At 39.5% G+C, this 19,288-nt stretch overlaps 1 protein-coding gene across 2 annotated transcripts in view; it reads left to right on the forward strand.

Moving 5' to 3' along the window:
- LOC307049320 (A-kinase anchor protein 13-like) overlaps positions 1–19,288 on the forward strand; it is a gene marked incomplete at its 5' end in the record, with an annotated part of 268,607 nt that overhangs the window by 200,688 nt on the left and 48,631 nt on the right. For both annotated transcript variants that reach the window (XM_079698797.1, XM_079698798.1), the window contains 3 exons: positions 5,892–5,934; positions 7,899–8,031; positions 15,009–15,183. In XM_079698797.1, the coding sequence (XP_079554923.1) occupies positions 5,892–5,934; positions 7,899–8,031; positions 15,009–15,183 (351 nt within the window). The remainder of the gene's footprint in view (positions 1–5,891; positions 5,935–7,898; positions 8,032–15,008; positions 15,184–19,288) is intronic.

Raw genomic sequence — 19,288 nt, forward strand, 5'->3', positions numbered from 1 at the left:
GGTGTGCGTATGGAAAGTTAGGCATCGATGCTAATGAGGGTATTTTATCTTTACTTTCTGTGCTTAGTTTCTCTCTCTAACTGGACAGTGGGATGAGACTTTATTGGAATACATTTATTTTCTTAGGGTAGTTCTGTTTGGAGAAGATAACATTTGACGAATTTGTCAGAACAAAAAGTCAGGCAAATAGACTTTTTATATTGGTCTTTTTGATTATATTGCAAGGCTGGAATATATACGTAGTCATTAAAGTTGAGTATGTTATAAAATTGAATCCCTATGTTAACAGAACATATTCTTTCCATATATGTTGAAGATACTCCTTATTCATACAAGTAGGTTTCTCTTTATGATCCATGATCGTGTGACAAAAGAAGGGGATGCTCTTAGATTTGGGGTAATAAGAGAGCTCATTTTCATTTCCTAAATTTGCTTTACATTTGGAAATACTTCAGAACACACATTAAAATGGTATCTTATTTTGGTACTAGACCGTCGCTGCCTAAAAAGCCAGTGTACGTGAATTTGCCAGGTGATCTCTGTTAAGAGCAGTGGCTGCACCCTGCACTCTGCCATCACTTAGCATTTATCTGGGGTGTGGAGTGGCTTTTGTGTTTGGTAGATACAGGGCTTTTTCCTTCATTTTATTTAGGTTATTGAGCTTCCAGAAAGCCTGACAAAAGGAAATTCATTTATTAATTTGTTTATTTATTCAATAAATATTTGAGTACCTACTCTTTGCTAGGCACCAGGCTGGACAGTGGAAGGAGAGGGATGAACTTCCAGACAGGGTTCCTTTTCTCACTGCACTTAAGCTGATGGACATGAGAACAGTTGAGTGTAACAGAAGGTGATGAATGCAGCAACTGAAAGAAACGTTGGGTGTTTAGGAGCCTCCGACTTGAGACACCAGAGAAGGCTTACTGGGGAGAAGTGATACCAGAGTCAAGACCAAGAGGAGTCTAGGAATTCGCTGGGTGAACTAGTATGTGGAAAGCTAGACTGAGGAATTTGGGCTTCTTGTCTGAGGGCAATGGAGTGATTTAAGTTGATTAAATAGATTAATTAATTGATTCAAACACTTCAGAGACACCACACTGAAGAAAGTGTTGGGGAGGAGAGGCTGGTAGATCAGTAGAAGGCTATTGCAGGAGTCTGGTGAGAGTAGATGGTGGCCTGAACCAGGCCGTAGAGCACTGGCAGTAGGGGAAAAGTTGATGTTCAGAGAATTCTAGAAGGCAAAATCAAAAGGACTGGGTGATGTGATAAAAGGATTCAAGGATGGTACCCAGGTTTGTGTTCTAGATAATTAGTTAGATGTTAGGTACCACTCACCAAAGGAAGGAATAAAGGAGGAGGAACAGGTCAGGAGGAAGGGGGTAAATTGATATATGCACTTGTTCAGTTTGAGCTGCTGTGGGATGTCCACCCACAGGTGGGCAGTGAGATGAATGAGGCTTGAATTCAAAGAAGAGACCTGGCTTGAAAATAGAAAGTTGTGGAGTCACCACTATATCACATGCAGCTTGTACTCGAAGGGGAGACAGTGAATGAGGGGGTTTGGAATGAGGGGGAAGAGAGCCAAGTACGGGATCCTGAGGGACACCACCACTCCAGGCGTTTTCTTACTTTGAAGGGAAAAAAATGCTGTAAATTATGACTGTGAAAAGTAATATACTTCTTGTTTTCATAATGTAACAAGTACGTATTTGTTGGATGAATTTTCTTAAGCTGCATTCGAATTCTGCATATTCAGAAATAAAGATGAAAATGTGAGTACAGTACATTGTCCACCTGGACAGGCTCTCCTGGAATCATCCAGGCCAGTGACATAATTCTCGGCACTGTGGGTCTGAGGTGCCTTTCACTCTGTTCTGGTATGATCTGCATGCTCTAACGTCTTCTGTCCACCCACTCCTCAGCCCAGCAGCAGATGGAGCCAACAAGGCGGATCTCCTTCTCCGTCAGCATCTCTCCACTCCTCCTTAAGTCTAAAACTCTCTTTTCTCTTGGCTCTTCTTATTCCAGTGGTGAGGAGGAGGAGTTGCATAGTAAGTAAGCAACTTTGGGGTCCAATGGCTGTTCTCCAGGGTCTGACCAGTGCTGAAAATGCTATAGGCTTAGTACTAAGAAATTTGGGGACTTTTCTCCCCTTGCATGTCATCATTTCTAAATCATTCGTCTTCATGCTTTGCTTTGAAAATTAATTTGGATAAAACAACAAAGTTTTTGTCATCTCTACACTACCAGTGCTGACTGATCCAGTCACCTGATTCCAGGGCCTGAGACACCCTCTGAGAACAGAGGTACCTTCAAAGGCATAAGGGCTTACCATCCCATCTTGTACCTTTTGTATGCTGAGTAGTAATTTCACAAAACTTTCCATTTGATCATGTAAATTTCATTTTCATTATTTTGCTTTTTTTGTCTCATGGGACAGATACCTAGATGTCCACTTGTGATACTTAAAAACTAATGTTAAACTTTTTTCTTCTCACCTTTCAGACCATTTCTTTTTTTTTAATCTTTATCAGTTTTTTGTTTGTTTTTGGAGTTTTTTTGGCCGTGCTGCATGGCTTGTGGGATCTCATTTCCCCAGTCAGGGATTGAACCTGGGTCATGGCAGTGAAAGCCTGGAATTCTAACCACTGGACCACCAGGGAACTCCCCCAGACCATTTATTTAAGAATACCTTTTCTTTGAGATTAAACCACGTGGATTATTGGGTGGAAGTTAGATATTTGTTTCCCTACCTTTTCTCCTTTTGAACTTTTATTTTTCAATCCTTTTACTACACTGTAGGTTTCAGATTATTATATTGTTACTTGATAATAACCTAGTTTAAAAACTTTATAAGGTATCAGTTTTAGCAAGTTTGGAGAGGAAATTAATCCCCCCCACCCCCATGAAAATCACTGTTTTCAGTTGTGCAGGATTTCTAGATGATTCCAGGATTGCTATTTTTAATGAAAAAAATACTTGTAATATAAAGTTAAATAATAAATTGTTTTCATTTCATATAACTCATATGAGTCTCAGGCAATTACAATATCCATATGATTAAGCATCCTAATTCCCTACCATTTGCTGATCCTAAGTTTTAGCAATATTTAAATATTTAAATATTAAAATTTAATATTTAAGCAATATCAAGCTCAGGGTGACATTTTTGCATTGTTCTTAAAGGAAAGTGGCTTATGCACAAATGAAGGTCTTATATGTTCAATATTTTCTCACAATTAAAAGGCATTTGGTTTAGGCACACAAGATATTCAGTCTATACCAGTTGTAATAGGAGGGAAGTTGTGAAAATCCATCTGCAACTTTGAGTGTTCAGAAATTCTCAAAGCTGTTTCATCTCAAAGTATTTGTAATATGCTGGGAAATAGGTCAGCACAGCAAAAAAAAAAAACAAAAACAAAACTAAGGTCCCAGTAGTATTTCTTCTACCACTAGTAAAATTATGACTGGTTATTCAGTAAATCAGCACTGATTACTCAGTTAATCCAACCTGATGTAATCATAAAAGTATAGAAGCTTGAAGAAACCTTTGAATCAAATATCCAGCATTCCTCAGAATGTGTTCCTTAAACTCAAAAATACAGTGAGAATTATGGGGAAGGGGGAAAAGGAAGAAAAAGAAAGGGTTCTTGGCCATATAAATTTAGGAAACTCTGTTTTAAGCAGGTTTCAAAGGCTAATGTGTACATTGTGAATTTCCAAGGCAGCATTCAGTATGCAGTGTTTCCCAAACTTACTAGGTAAGTTTCATAGGTAACTAGGTAACTACAGTATGTTCATGATGATGTGTAACATCTCATGAGACGAGTGTTCCAAGGAACATACTTTAAAAAATATTGACTGTGTCCATCCAATAGTTCCAGTCCTGGAATGTTGTTATATTAGGTCTGCAGGTTATTTCATGCCTTTTAAAAAAAAGGTCTAGGTGAAATATGCTATTTACGTGCAACAATACTTCATAGGCTAACTTCAATGATAGATTTCTTTGCTTCTGTCTACAATCATATCATGGAAGTAACATTGGTTATATCATATTCTTAGATGCTCTGAAAAGTTGATGACACTTTAGGAATTTCAGGGGCATTGATTTTAGAAACATTGGTGGATTAATCACTGTTTTCAGAACCACATCTCAGAGGTCATAGTAAATGAATTAAGATACCTTTCAGCAGCAAAAAAGTTGGAAATGCTTATAGGAGTCATAGATTCTCCCAGTATTCAAATCACGTATTTGTTTTTAGTTTATTTGACAGAGACCTTCTGGGAGCTTATTCTTGGCCATGCTCTCTGCTGGTTGGTGTTTTTCTTTATGGGTTTTATTTTTACTTTGTTCATATCACTAGGGTGGTAACTTACTAAGTAATTGATAAAGTGTACAACAGAATCCTGGCAGCCTGAGAGAATTTAATGCTGCTTATATCATTCAGGGTTCCTTGAGTGGAAAAGTTTTTTAAGCCCCCAAATCTAAACCATACTCTTGGTTTTTGTTTAAGTAAATTATGGCATTCTGAGGTTAAAATGCTGATGGTTTCACACCTAGATCATGCAGAGCTGGAAGATAGATCCCAGATCTTACTCTTCATCTTTCTGTTTCTTCTGGCTTTTGTTACCATGCATTATAACTGAAATAGAAGAAGAACCCCAAATAAGTAAAAGGAAAAACTATAGAAAGCAATCTTTTGAAGACTTAGAATTCATTTTTAAGTTTCTCATGCATTATTTCCACCTGTTGGCTGTATGTTAGTAATAACTTCAACTTTGCATTTCTATTCAGAATCTGGAACAATTTGGAGTTTTTAAGAGTTCCAAATGCTGGTAATCTGGTAGTGGAACATTTTCTAATCTCTATCAAATTAAAGTTTTACTCACAGTAACCTCAAGGAGAAAGGGTGTGTTTTGTCCACATTATAACAGTAGTTATACAGAGCAACCTTTGTCTACCTGGAATCATACACCGAAAGTGTTTCTATACCTGATCTCCTAAAACCTTGGAAACCATTTATCATTGTGTGATTGCGGCCTTTCTCTCATCTAAGTCCTAAAGTAGCTCAACCTTGATTAACATGTCGTAGGTAAAATAATGGTATTGTTCCTTCTATATTTGTTCTACTTACTGTCCTATCTGACTTAGCCTTAGATTTAATGGCCCATTTTAGTTTACGGTGTGATAGTTGTGGAAGGAGGAAAAATGTATCTGGCCTACTCATTCGATCAGTATCAACCTGGAAAGAACCTTAGCATCTGTTTTATCTTCTTTATTTCATAGATGAAGAAATGAAATCCAGAGATCTCACCCTAAATTAGTGGCAGGGCCTAGACCTTATAGGCTAGCTCTGATGCTCTTTCCTGTTCACTAATCCATTTCTAGGAATGCTTAAGAAAATATCAGACCTATATTAGCTAGACTTTTAGCATAGAAATACATGAAAGCAAAATTAACAGCATACAGGATGACATTTAATATCCTTTTGTATATTCCTCCCCTGACATCATCTCAGAAAGATGGCCTATGGACTCTGTACCTTCACGAGAACAGGAATTAAACGTGCATTTGAGCTTGTTTTTTTTGTTTGTTTGTTTGTTTTTTTAAGTTGATTTGGGGTTTGTTTGGTTACTGAATCCTGGATTAAATTTTTTTTCCACATGGGAAATTCACTCCCCATTGCTGCCAATTTTCCAATTCTGATTTGATGGTTTCGTTTTTAATTTTTCCTTCTTCCAAACCCTCATGAGGAGAAGGCATCCCACACTGGCTTTCAAAGGCTATTTTTGCTTTATCTGTGTCAGTCGTAAAAATGTTAAACATTTTATCTGTTATCCAGGTAAAATCCTTTTGTTCTAACTTTTATTCTGCTGTTCTTGTTTTCTAGATTCACGGCCCTTCCACAGCACCAATGCTAATCTGACTGAGAGGTACTATATATTTATTTTGTTACTCCTTTTCCCAAGATGAAATAAAGGAAATCCGAAATGTCTTACGGCATTTAGGCAAACTAAGTTAATTGAGCTCATTGGAATCTTACTTCCTTGATTGATAAATTTGGAATAATGGTTAGAAATTTTTTTAATGAAGGCTATATCCTTTTTAATTAACATCTTGAATAGTTTTCCACCTTTATTCTTTACACCGTCTGAATAATAAAGATTATTGTTTGCATTTATTCACATAAGGATACACTTATATTTAACTTTATGAACTTTGCACTCTTTGCTTATGGGAATTTATAATTCCTAAGTCTTAAGAACATTTTGTTTCATAATTTGTGTGTGTGTGTTCGTGTTCATGCAGTATTGCTGCCTTCTTAGCCATTTTAAGCTTTAAAGCTATTTTCTTTTGTATACATTGATATGGTACACACCTCTGTCCAAATAAGTGAATTGGTTCTTACTTGACAGCAGGCAAAAGATTGCTATTTTGACTCATCGTTTATCTATTTATTTATTTATTTTTTTGCGGTACGCGGGCCTCTCACTGCTGTGGCCTCTCCCGTTGCGGAGCACAGGCTCCGGACGCGCAGGCCCAGCGGCCATGGCTCACGGGCCCAGCCGCTCCGCGGCATATGGGATCCTCCCGGACCGGGGCATGAACCCGTATCCCCTGCATCGGCAGGCGGACTCTCAACCACTGCGCCACCAGGGAGGCCCTCATTGTTTATTTTTGTATTCCTCTTTCCAAGCTTATGAGATTAAATATTCTAATTTAAGCATAAATGGGGTTCTGACTGTTGCCCCACAGTGTTTTTTAAGTTGCCTTCCTTTTCACAAAGGCATCAGTTGTGACTCAGTGATCCAGAACTCTCTCAATGTGAGTGCTCTTCTTTGCACTTCTGTCATATTTTACCTATTCTTTGTTCTTTCTAGAGTGGTGATTTTCACACCATTTCCCCTTTATCTTAGTAACAGACTGCCTTATATTGTAAACAATATTTTATATATAAATAGACTTTAGCTACTGAATAGAACCCTTGTGGTTCTGCCTGTCTGCCCTCTCACAGAGGCCCTTGAGGCAAAAACTGCTTTCTATGGAAAACTTCTAACATAACTGTTCGAGAACACCTAGGAAAAGTAGTTTGAATAGGTTTCTATATAATAGATTATGTATACAACTGTACATAATTGTATATGTATACAAATCATTATGTGTACAAGGGCCCAGCATTCTTTGAAGAAATCAACCTTTGTGAATTTGCTAGGGTCCAGACATGCCCATCATAGATGAACTTAGAGTACAGGTGTCCTAAACAAGTAGGTCAGTACATCTGGATCTCTGTGAAACTCCTAGAATGGATCTTTCTACACTAGGTGTCAGTTTTGCCTGCCTAAAATTGTGCATAGCTGAATTCACGTATTGATTGTCCAGTGTGCCAGAGGACTGAAAAAGAGGTGTGATCTCTGCTGTTAGGGAACTTGGATATCCATTCAGTCATAAAAATTCCTTGGTTTGCATCACATATATGGGTTTCTTTTCAAACACGTATTTAATGCAAAGAAGTTTATAAATGGGTGCTTAGATTAAAAAATTTCAGATAAAATAATTGATAAATAATTGATCTTTAGACTCTATCATCAGATCACGAAAACCCATTAGTAAAGCACTAATAAGTGATATAAGAAAACTTAGCCAAGCTTTGACATTAGAACATGGGCATTCTGGCATGCTCTGTTCTCGGATAGATATTATTATATAAAACCATTCAGCAGCCTCTGTCCACCTCTCATTCCTTTTCCCATTTTCATGTGAGTATATAAGTTGGCTGTGACTTGTAGCTAAAATAATACGTGACAACGATGGTTACAAAGAATTATATGTAGAGCGTTGTAATTTTTAAAAATCAACTTCTGTAATCTTTTTAAAAACTCTTCTTTTTTCTATTTAGTATAACAGAAGAGAACTTTAATTTCCTGCCACAAAGCCCCTCCAAGAAAGATTTTGAAGGGAAGAGTGGAACAAAAGTCAGTCGTACGTTCAGCTACATCAAGAATAAAATGTCCAGCAGTAAGAAGAGCAGGGTAAGTACTCTTGTGGGTGCTTCTGTGTGGCCACCTCAGCAGGCCCTCAGTAGGCTCCAGGCACAACCTGCACACACCAGGAAACTAATTAAATGATGGGGACAGGTGGAAATAAGTTCAGAGATGCTGGCTCAAATAGCCTAATATTTGAAGAAGACTAACAGCAAGGAAAATAACAATAAGAGGTGATACCACCAATTGAGTTTTTACTATAGGCTAAGAACTTTCCATATAGAATCTCATTTAATCCTTTCTACAACCGTGTATGGTAGATATTATGTCCCTTTTCTAGGAGTAAGGTACCTTATCTGGGAATAATAAGGAAATAAAAATTACCTGTAATAATCCCACATAGAGATAACTATTCTTCTAATATTTTTTCATGTATTTTTAGAAAGAAAGGGGGGAAAAAAGGCATTAACTTTCTTATACCAATTCCTTGTGCTAAACCAAAAGATTCCATTTCAAATTAGTGGGGAAAAACTTTCTGCCTCGCACTCCCCTACACTCTATTCACCCACCCAAACTCCAGCAAAGTAAGGAGAAAAAAAAAAAAAGGAAATCAGTTATGGAGTTCTTGCACAGGAATCACTATATATGTGTGTGTGTTAGACACATATACACAGGTACATACATACTTAGAAGTATGGGAATAAACAAGCACTGGATGCAAGGGTATCGTTGTAAAAGTGCACGCACCATGCCACCCACACCCCCGCCACCAGCGCAAACACAGACAAGCTTCTTAGGTCCTTAGGTAAGTGGGCTGGTAGAAATAGAGCCAATGTACTTTACTGAGTTTTGTAAATAAAATCTCTTTCTTTTAGCACATACTAGATTTGGTCATCACTCAGATAAATTTTTCCACAAAACCTGCCACCAGAATTGTGTTTTCTCTTCATTTCTCCTGCCCAAATGCAGAATGGACAGAAAATGGGCAAACTGGAAAAGATGCAAAGAGTCTAGCAGATCGTGAACTATTATTTTACAAATAAATAGTGTAAAATGTAGAAATGATACTTAATCTTGGAATAATAAATTCAGAATTTTGTAGGGGAAAAGAGTCTAGCAAATCGTTTCTAGAATAGTCACATATTTAAGCATTAACTTCATGCTTAGCCTTGCTTTTTGGTTTTGCGGTACGCAGGCCTCTCACTGTTATAGTCTCTCCCGTTGCGGAGCACAGGCTCCGGACACACAGGCTCAGCGGCCATGGCTCACAGGCCCAGCCGCTCCGCGGCATGTGGGATCTTCCCGGACCGGGGCACGAACCCGTGTCCCCTGCATCGGCAGGTGGACTCTCAACCACTGCGCCACCAGGGAAACCCAGCCTTGTTTTATAATTCAAAAAAATTAAGGTTAAAGAGGGCAGAATGCTTATCATTATTCTACATATGGCAGCAAGGCTTAAAATAGAGCCATATCTATCTTACTTATCACTGCTGGCTTGGACACTGGTTGGCATCAACAAAAGAAAATCTCCTTGAAAGTTCAGTATAATTTGGCCAAATATTATTGAGTGGCTTCTGTAATCATTCTGCTAGGTGCTAACAAGCACCCAGAAGAACCAAAGCCACATAGTCTTTACCCTGAAAATTTTTATGATCTGTTTGGATGATTTCAAATGTTTCTGTTGTTTTTTATCGTGTTTTTAAATTGTGGAATCTTTTCTTCAAACAAACTTTTAATTGGAAGACCAGTGTAAAGTGGAGATCCCCCTTTCCATCCACCCCCTAGTACCACTGACGTAAGGGCAGAGCAGTGAATACACCACTGATCGGATTGACAAGGTAATACAAACAGACAAGAATGAAACGATGTAAGACTGAATTTAGAAACTGGAACCTGACCTTTAAAAAAGTCTCACACCAGCCCCCTTATTTTACAGACTGAAGCGCAGAGAAGTATGCTTCAGGTCACAGACTAGATCATATCTTGTGTTCTGACTTCTAGCAAGTAGAACTCTTCATTTCATGTTCACTCTTCAACAAGAGTGAACTGTTACTGCACAGTATCTTTTTCCTTTAACTTTTTTCATAACCTCGAAGGACTGGAATTTGCTAGTAGGGGGATGAAGAGAAGGGGCAGGAGAAAAGAAGGCAGTTTGTGTACAAGTGCAGCCTGTCGTCAGTGGCAAGACGGCATCAGTTGACCTGTCACCTCCCATCTTCTCCTTTGTCAAAGTGACAGCACTCTTTTGCAATGAGGCTGCTTCCTCTTTCAGGCTCTTGGCTTCAAGGTTTGATCTCTGGGGGCTTGTGCTATCTCTAGTGATGGAAATTCACAAAAAGTTACAAATCTGTAACCCTGGATTGCAATCCTTTTCACATTATCAGGGGTTTAGGTGCCCCAGTAGCCAAATATATTAAGAAGCTTAAGAGTCACCTTTGATCATTGTTACTAGCTCACTTTAAATAAGGTTGTTTTATCCCCCCATAGAACAGCTCAGCTTTTGTCAATGTACCAAAAGATAGTAAGAAATAGGGGAAATGGTGAAGTAATATATTTTATGTTAAAATTAAATACCTTGTCTTTATTTGCCATTGTACCCACAGGAGAGCTTTACCATTCAGAAGTATTTTATTCTCTAAAGGATAACACAAAAATAAGTGAATAATTTCTTGGTGTGATGATGCTAACTCTACTCTTTTCCTTAACTGTTGAATAATGTTAGTTCTCCATAATGCTTAAAAAATTGAAGCTGCTACTATAAATGTTAGCACTGGTTTTTTATGTTAATTAGTATAAGCACTCTATAGTATATATAATATACTTTGTATAACATAGTATACACTATATATATTATACATATATTCTCATACCTGTAGCCAGTATATGAGAAATTTGGGGGAAATTGAGTACTCATCCTTTATATGTCCTTTTAAGAATTCTCATTAACTGGCATGAGTTATTAGGTTAATATGAATCTTTTTTTGAAAGAGGGAGAACCTAAACAGGAAGTATAACAGGAAGACTGGCAGTTTCTGCTTTTGTCTTTTAGTATCTTTAAGAGGTAGTACTGTTTCCTGCTAAGTAAGTTTACTTGCTGCAGAGTATTTAAACACTAATATGCATAAAGTCCGCATTCACAGAGGGAGTGGGGTGACCCTCTTTAAACCATCCTGTCACACTGATTTTCTTTTTTCTAAGCTTTTCTCTTTGCAAACAACAGGGAGACAGTTAGGGATGTTTGAGACAAATTCTTAATCTGACTTGAAGCAGGCATTTTCGGATGTAACGATCAGACTCCTGCACAGCTGTTAATATACTCCATGACTTCATAACAAGACATTCAGCTTCAACTCCCAGTTCCTGTGGTGTGTCTAAAAAAGAACTAAACCCCTCTGCCTTTCAAAGGTGCCAACTAGGGTAGAGTTGTGTTTGCAAAGGCTTAAATCAGCATTAAATATCATTATCTCTCTCGTTCCTTCTTTGATTAAAGACCTGCAATGTGACAGTTGCTTAATCACAGCATGCTTCACAGTTTTCCAGAAAGTTCTCTGATTTTTTTTTTTTGTAATTACTTGTCTCAAGTGGTAGGTTTAGAAAAACGAAAATATCACTTTCCCTCATAGTATCCTAGTATAGTTGTTACCTGCAGTTTTCTCTTTAAATATTGTTAGTTTCTATTTCCCCAGCACACAGGTTTAAAAATCATCTTGGCAGGTGTTAAACAAGGAAAAGTCAAACTTCAGAAAACTACCAATCACTGCCTTACCCACAGGCACGACTTCATTAAAAAAAGTTTTCTTCGTAAATATATTGCTTTTTATAAAATGAGCACATCTAATTAAATAGATGTGTTCCTTAACTTCTAGTGTTAAAAAACCGGCCTCAGTCTTTCCAGAGTTCCCATCCTGCAACTTCAGTACTGTCCACACACACTGTGTTAGGGGGAATTTGTTCTCTTTCGTGTCCTGTGTTCTTTGTAACTAGGGTGGTTGGCTGTACTGGCAGCGTGCAAATAGTTAAGCTTGTCTTAAGGAAACAAGCAGCCTCAGCCCTCCCTCCTTCCCTTTCTCAACCAGTCCGTGGCTTCCTCTTACTGTTTCTCTAATGGGTGCTCTGATGGCACCTCGAAGCTGCTGGGCTGTGCCCCGCCGGCATGAGCCCCTCCTTCAGTGAGAACACATTTCCTGGCATGGGGATCGAATCATGTCGGTAAAATGGGGTCGGTTTCATGAAGCACCCCTTATAACAGTGAGATTCATAGGACCAAAACATGGGGAGGTAAGAGCCTGACTTCTTTAAAGCACTAACCTAATAAATACAGAAAGAGACAGTGGAGTTTATTGTTTTGTGTTGTTTTTATCCCTGGAGGAGCTAGTTTGGATTGTTGCAAAGGATGAGGAAATTATTTATTATCTATTCAGATTCGAAGAGCATTGCAAGGCTTGAGAGAGTTGCCATAGAAGATTTTCTTTTTCTTTTCTTTTTTTTTTTTAAAGGTAGAAATGAGGGTTTTTTTCTTTAAATTTATTTATTTTTTGGCTGCGTTGGGTCTTTGTTGCTGCACGCGGGCTTTCTCTAGTTGCGGCGAACGGGGACTACTCTTCATTGCAGTGCGCGGGCTTCTCATTGCGGTGGCTTCTCTTGTTGCGGAGCACAGGCTCTAGGTGCGTGGGCTTCAGTAGTTGTGGCACGCGGACTCAGTAGTTGTGGCTCACGGGCTCTAGAGCGCAGGCTCAGTAGTTGTGGTGCACGGGCTTTGTTGCTCCATGGCATGTGGGATCTTCCTGGACCAGGGCTGAAACCCGTGTCCTCTGCGTTGGCAGGTGAATTCTTAACCACTGCGCCACCAGGGAAGTCCCCATAGAAGATTTTCTTAACTCTTACAGCATGCTTTTTTTTAGCTTTCTTGAGCAAAATGTCAGGTGCTTTTCAGTTTAACCTTTTATGTATGAAGAAGCCTTTAGCAAAATTTAGTTAAAAGAAAGAAATTATTAGAAAAACTCAATTTTTATTATTTTTATTAGTTTTGCATACTTTAGCAGTTACGAATTTTCACTCAGAGCAGTTTCCTGTTTTGTAAAGTGAAGTAGTTTGTTTTTCTCCCTTCCTCTCCATTATTTTTTATGGTTCTAAAGTGTAGCAGTTTGGCTCTTAGAGTTTTATGATATTCATTCAGTTAACAAAGGAGTTTACATGAATCATAGACTTAGCAAATATTCACCATTTCAGTATAGCAGATGGGTTCTGAATAGGAAGTCAGAAGACCTGGGTTCTGATTTTAACTGCAGATCATTTGCTGTGTGACCTTCTGTGAGTCAACAGACCTCTCCAGCCCTTTGCAGTAGAGTGTAGTGAATGAGAGCTGAGCTTTAGAGTTGGCAGATCTGGAACTTAATTCCAGCTTGGGCAGTTACTGGTGTGTGGCCTCCAGTACAGTATGAGACATCTCTAAGCCTCAGTCTCCTCAAATGTGAAATGGAGATCATAGCTGGTACTTAGTTCATTGGGTTGTACCCAATATATGAGAAAATTCATGTCAATTGTATACTACAGTGCTTGGCACACAGTAACTGTTCAAACTTTTAACTGCTATTTATTATCTTGCTCTTTTCAGTTAGAACATGGGAAGCATAATGCCCACCCTACTCACCTCAGAATTATTGAATCAGATGAAATAATGTACGTAGAAGGCACTGATTCAAAATGTAAGGCATTTGGTAGTTGTCAGGATCACTGACTTTGGGGTGCCTATTTTCCAGGAATTTTTTTAGATTACAACAGTAGTATTGTATGCCCTGGAAAATGGGTACCCCAAGGCTAGTGGTGATGACAACTATTAAATGCATTCTACCTACCTCTGTGAATTGTAGTTCATGGTCCAGTTAGTTTGAAAGAGAATTATTCATTTGGTATTGGTTAACCAGCCGAGCGTGTGCCTAACCATGTTTGTGAAGGACCTCTTGTGGAGAGCATATAGTTAGACCCCACAGCCCTCGTGTCCTGACAGTAGTGTGTATCTGAAATGTCCCTGGCTGCTTTGGGTATTTTATTAAGGATCTAGCACTCATTAGTATTTCTTTAAATTTTTAGGGTTTAAATCCCTCCTCCCCCAATTTGAAAATTGGGCCAAAGTTAATATCTATGAACCTTGAAATTCTAATTAGTAAGAACAGAAAATGTATATGTGGGGGGATAGTTAATATTTCTGGCCAGAGTAAGGGAGGAAACATCAGAGACGTGCCCTCATGTGGGGATATGTGATGGCTGGGAGGCAGTCAGAGGGCACCCTTGAGTGTGTTTTTTTTTCTTTAGTCTTTTTTTTTTTCTTTTTTTTTTTTTTTTTGCGGTACGCAGGCCTCTCCCTGTTGTGGCCTCTCCCGTTGCGGAGCACAGGCTCCGGACGCGCAGGCTCAGCGGCCATGGCTCATGGGCCCAGCCGCTCTGCGGCATGTGGGATCTTCCCGGCCTGGGGCACGAACCCATGTCCCCCGCATCAGCAGGCGGACTCTCAACCACTGCGCCACCAGGGAAGCCCTCGAGTCATTTTTGATGCTGCCCCGTCATCTTTCCTCTCCCTCAGGCTGGTCCCAGAACTGTCACCATCCTTTCTTCTGCTTCCTGCCTGCAGCTGGCCCTGAACTCATTGCCAGCTTCCCCCGTGGGCCGAGCTGTGGCTCTCTGAGGAGGATTCACGGCCACTGCGGACTCCTCCTCCAGCACCAGAAGCCTCTTTCTCTGGTGCTGGTCATTGGGCAATGAATGTGTCTGTTGGCATAAATAACCAGTGAATAAGCCACTGACAGAACTGTTTAGCCTTCCCAGTCCTCTTAAGTTTTTTCTAACGTAGCTCAAATGCCCACAGCTTAATAAAAAAAGATTTTGTCCAGGACGGTGTTCTGAATTTTCATCCAAAACGTTCACCAGCCACTGTTGACCACATGCCAGCTGGGTACCCTTCCAGAAGGGAAGGCCTTCTAGTATTAACTGAAGGCCTTCAGTTAACTGTCGATTGTTTTCTTTGGCAGGAAAAGGAAAAGGAGAAAGATAAAATTAAGGAGAAGGAGAAAGATGCCAAAGAGAAGGAGAAGGACAAGAAGACTCTGAACGGGCACACTTTCAGTTCCATCCCTATCGTGGGTCCCATCAGCTGTAGCCAGTGCACGAAGCCTTTCACCAACAAAGACGCCTATACTTGTGCAAGTAAGAGACGTGCTTCTTCCTGTGTGATGGAACGCTCTTGGCTCAGAAAAACTCATTTCTAGTTTCCTGTCCTTCCCACCTCTAATCTGTTCCTCGTTTATGTGCAGAAGTAGCCCTTTTTCTATCTTTCTTTAAATAGCATTGAAGAAATTAACTCTAGATATATAACATACAGCCTATAACTTTTTCAGACGGCCCAATTTTAAATATTCTGTCCTGTTGTCCCTAAGCCACTACCTTATTCCAGAAGTCTATGTCAGCATGAAAACAGTCTCATAACCTCAAACCCTCAAGCTACCCAGCAGTCCCTTGTCAGGTCATATATGCTCATTTTTTACTCTAGTACTTTGGTGTATGCTTCAGCCATTGACCAGCGTCAAGTCATGGAAACTGCCAAGGGAGAGGGAGAGTACCTTCGCGTGCAGAGACATTCCGTATTGACCTCTTGCTGACCTGCTTACTACCACCTTAAAGCCAAGTCTGTTAACTGAACGTGGTTCCTGGTTTTGACAGTATGCTCTGAGACAGAGGATGGCTAACTTTTTCTGTCTAGATAGCAGACTTCTTAGACTTCATGGGCAATACAGTCTCTGCCACACTACTGAACTCTGCTGCTGTAGTGCAAAAGCAGCCATGGATAATACATAAACCAATGAGTATGGCTGTGTTCCAGTAAAACTTCATTTATGGGCAGTGAAATTTGAATTTCATGTAACTTTCATGTGTCATGGAATATTAACCTTTTCTATTTTTTCAACCATTTAAAAATGTAAAAACCCTTTGTAGTTCACGGGCCATACAAAAATAGGTTACAGGCCAGATTTGGCCCACACGCTGTTAATTTGCAGATCCTTGCTCTGAGGCACTACATCTCAAAATTTTGTGGTTGCACACAGATAGAAAGTAATAATATTCATAGTGCACACCAAGGAAAATGAAGGAGACTGCTTGTGGTCAGAAGTGGCCAGTGTGAAGGTCCACTCTTCCAGAGGCTGAGGTGATTCGGATCTTGTCATACCTGTAACCAATTCAGACCAAATAGTGACTAACTCAGACTCCAAGAAGCACTTCTCAGACCATGATGTCATGACATTGTCTTGATTTCAGTCACTTATGTGAAGTATCCCAAGTGATCTGTTACTAAAAATAGTTAACTTGCTGAAATTTGAAATGTTTAAAACTTTATTTGAGCAGAGTCAAAGTTACTGCAGTAATAATTTCCACTCACTTGCTTCCTTGATATTTAGAGAAAGAGTGGAGTGACAGCTGGCACACAGCCTACCTTATCCACGCTGCAGCTGTTGTGACTTTTTAAACGACTGGCGTTAACGCTCACGTGCTTATAAAATGCCTCTTATGGATATATTATACCCCAATATTGTCTACAGCCATATTTGTTTTACTGTCCTATTTTTTTTTTTTAAAGAAAACTTCCAGGGAACTCTCATCTCTTTTTTCATCCTCGTGTGCAGATATCCACACATTTATGTCCTCCTTCATGTGTGACTTACCAGGACGATGATAACGACTCCAGCATAGTAATAATACATTTCATGTGACCTCGAGACTGTCACTGTTCAATATCCCCCCAGCATGTTACTCTGGAGCCCAGGTTCTAATAGGACTCATTCTTAGGACACCAGTCACCAGTTTAGTTTCTTAGCCACTGGACACAGACAGCTTCTCAGTACTACAATAACTTGGTTGTCTAGGGCAGTAGTCACCAAGCACTTTTTAGTACGTTTATCTATCATTAAAACATACTTAGTCTACTCACACGGGGTATGTGTATGTGTGTAAAAAATTACATACATGTCCTATACTATAATTACAAGGAGCTCATTCTAGGAATGAGAAGTCAGGTTTGCCTTTTTCTTGTTTGCTGGTTAGTTATTAGTCTTCTTAATATAGTCCTAGATGCACAGTTTCTTTGCAGGAATTTGTCTCTTTTTCATTTTATTTTAGTTGAAACTAAATATAATTTATAAGTTTACTTTATTGAGCACCTGTAAATTTCCATTCATCACAATATGCTGAAAGTAAACGAACGAGGAAGGGTGCCACTGTTACACATCCCTGACCTACCTTCTGAGGGCCTCTTCTTCCTTCCAGAATCCTCTAGGATCAAACATAACAGGAAGCCACCTAACATTAAGGCTGAGTGAGCCACCCATTTTTCAGTCTATATATTAACTCCATTTCTCTTTTAAGTCAATATAAGTGAGAACTGTAAAAATTTCCTCCTCTATTTCAAAGAATCATTTTTTGCATCCCTCCTGCAAAGTGCCTGATCTCCATTTTGGGAGTACTGGTCTCAGAGAAGAATAGAGAAAGATCATATTTCTTGACTGGCAGCATGAAATTAATATTCAAGGAACTTCATCAGTACAGCAGACTGAACACCTGCTTTCTGCTATAAAACGTAATTTTTAAATACGTATTTTCAATAAAATATATTTTTTAGAAAACTAATGCATAACTGAGTATGCAGAAAAGAAAATCCCCGAGCAGTATAGATTCTCTTCTTTCCATTAGGGACTTGTAATAACTCTCAACATCTCTTCCCTGTGCAGTTGCTAAGGCTTCTTCAGAGCAGTTTGCTTCCTTACATGGTATCTGGGTTTTTTTTTTTTTTTGTAAGTTCAGCTTCAGCTTTATAAGACATTCTTCCCTCCCGTGGGAACCTCTAGATTCCCTGTTTTGTCACAGTGACCCTGTGATGCAGCAGTTCTGCATTTGTTTCAGCTGGATCCCTCAGGGTTTCATCATTCCTAGACTGGGATTCCATTAAACCTCTAGAGAAGATTTCTTAACTCAGGGTTCCAGGAGATATGGATGGTGTAAATTTGGACCCTGGATTCATATGTGTTACAGAATTCTCACTAAGGGTGCTGGGGAGGGCAGGTTTCCTTGCTGCTTCTGCAGGGCCAGTAGGTGGACTTTTTCCAGGCCCTTCAGCATGGCTGTTACGGTCTTTAGTTTAAAGCTGTTGGCTTTATTTAGGGGTTCCAGCTCCCGCTATGTGCCCTGAGACCACACATCCTGTCCCCAGTTGAGGGGGATGCTCTCTACTGCTCAGTGTACTACACAACCAAGGGGTAGGTTTGAAAAATAACTGAATAAAACTTCAAGAATGAAAGTAGTTCTTGAAGAATCTTCATGGAGATTTTCACATACTTCAGTGTTCTGTGTCCTCAGTGGATTGTTCTGATTTATATTTATTATATATATAAAAGAGAAAATGGCTTCGACTCTGTCCTCTGCTTCAGTAGGGAGAGAGCTGGGTGAATATTCTAGGAGATCTTGATGACTTCAGACTGGATTTATTTTTTACATTTAACTACCAGTAAGTATGCATTTGAGTTTCTTATCTTCAGTTACTCAGCAAAGATCAGTTGCCTGAACTCTGCAAGGCACTGTGGTTCATTCAAAAGCAGTTCATCAACAAATATTCATTGAGCAGCCGAATGTGCCAGGCTCCTTTCTCATGCTCTTTTTCTTAAAACTGAATATATTTGACATGTAACATTGTGTAAGCTTAATGCAAAGCATTAATTTGATGCATTTATATATTGTAATCTGATTGCCATTGTAGCCATATTTAGCACCTCTATCACATCACATGATGATCCTTTCTTCTTAGTGGTTGGAATATATAATTAGAGGCACCTTTCTCAAGTTGCTTATTACACAGTTCCTTATAAGAAGAGTTCTCGGGGCTTCCCTGGTGGTGCAGTGGTTAAGAATCTGCCTGCCAATGCAAGGGACATGGGTTCAAGCCCTGGTCCCGGAAGATCCCACATGCCGCAGAGCAACTGAACCTGTGCGCCACAACTACTGAGCCTGTGCTCTAGAGCCCGTGAGCAACAACTACTGAAGCCCACGCGCCGAGGGCCCATGCTCTGCAACAAGAGAGACCACCGCAGTGAGAAGCCTGCGCACCACAACGAAGAGTAGCCCGTTTGCCGCAACTAGAGAAAGCCCGCACGCAGCAAAGACCCAGCGCAGCCAAAAAATAAATAAAGAAATAAAGAAGAGTTCTCAAGGTATAATCCTTGGTACTTACTCATTGCAGCATTATTCATATTGTGGAAAATTTTAAAGG

Source organism: Hyperoodon ampullatus, assembly GCF_949752795.1.
Source record: "Hyperoodon ampullatus genome assembly, chromosome: 3".
NCBI classification, from domain to species: domain Eukaryota; kingdom Metazoa; phylum Chordata; class Mammalia; order Artiodactyla; family Ziphiidae; genus Hyperoodon; species Hyperoodon ampullatus.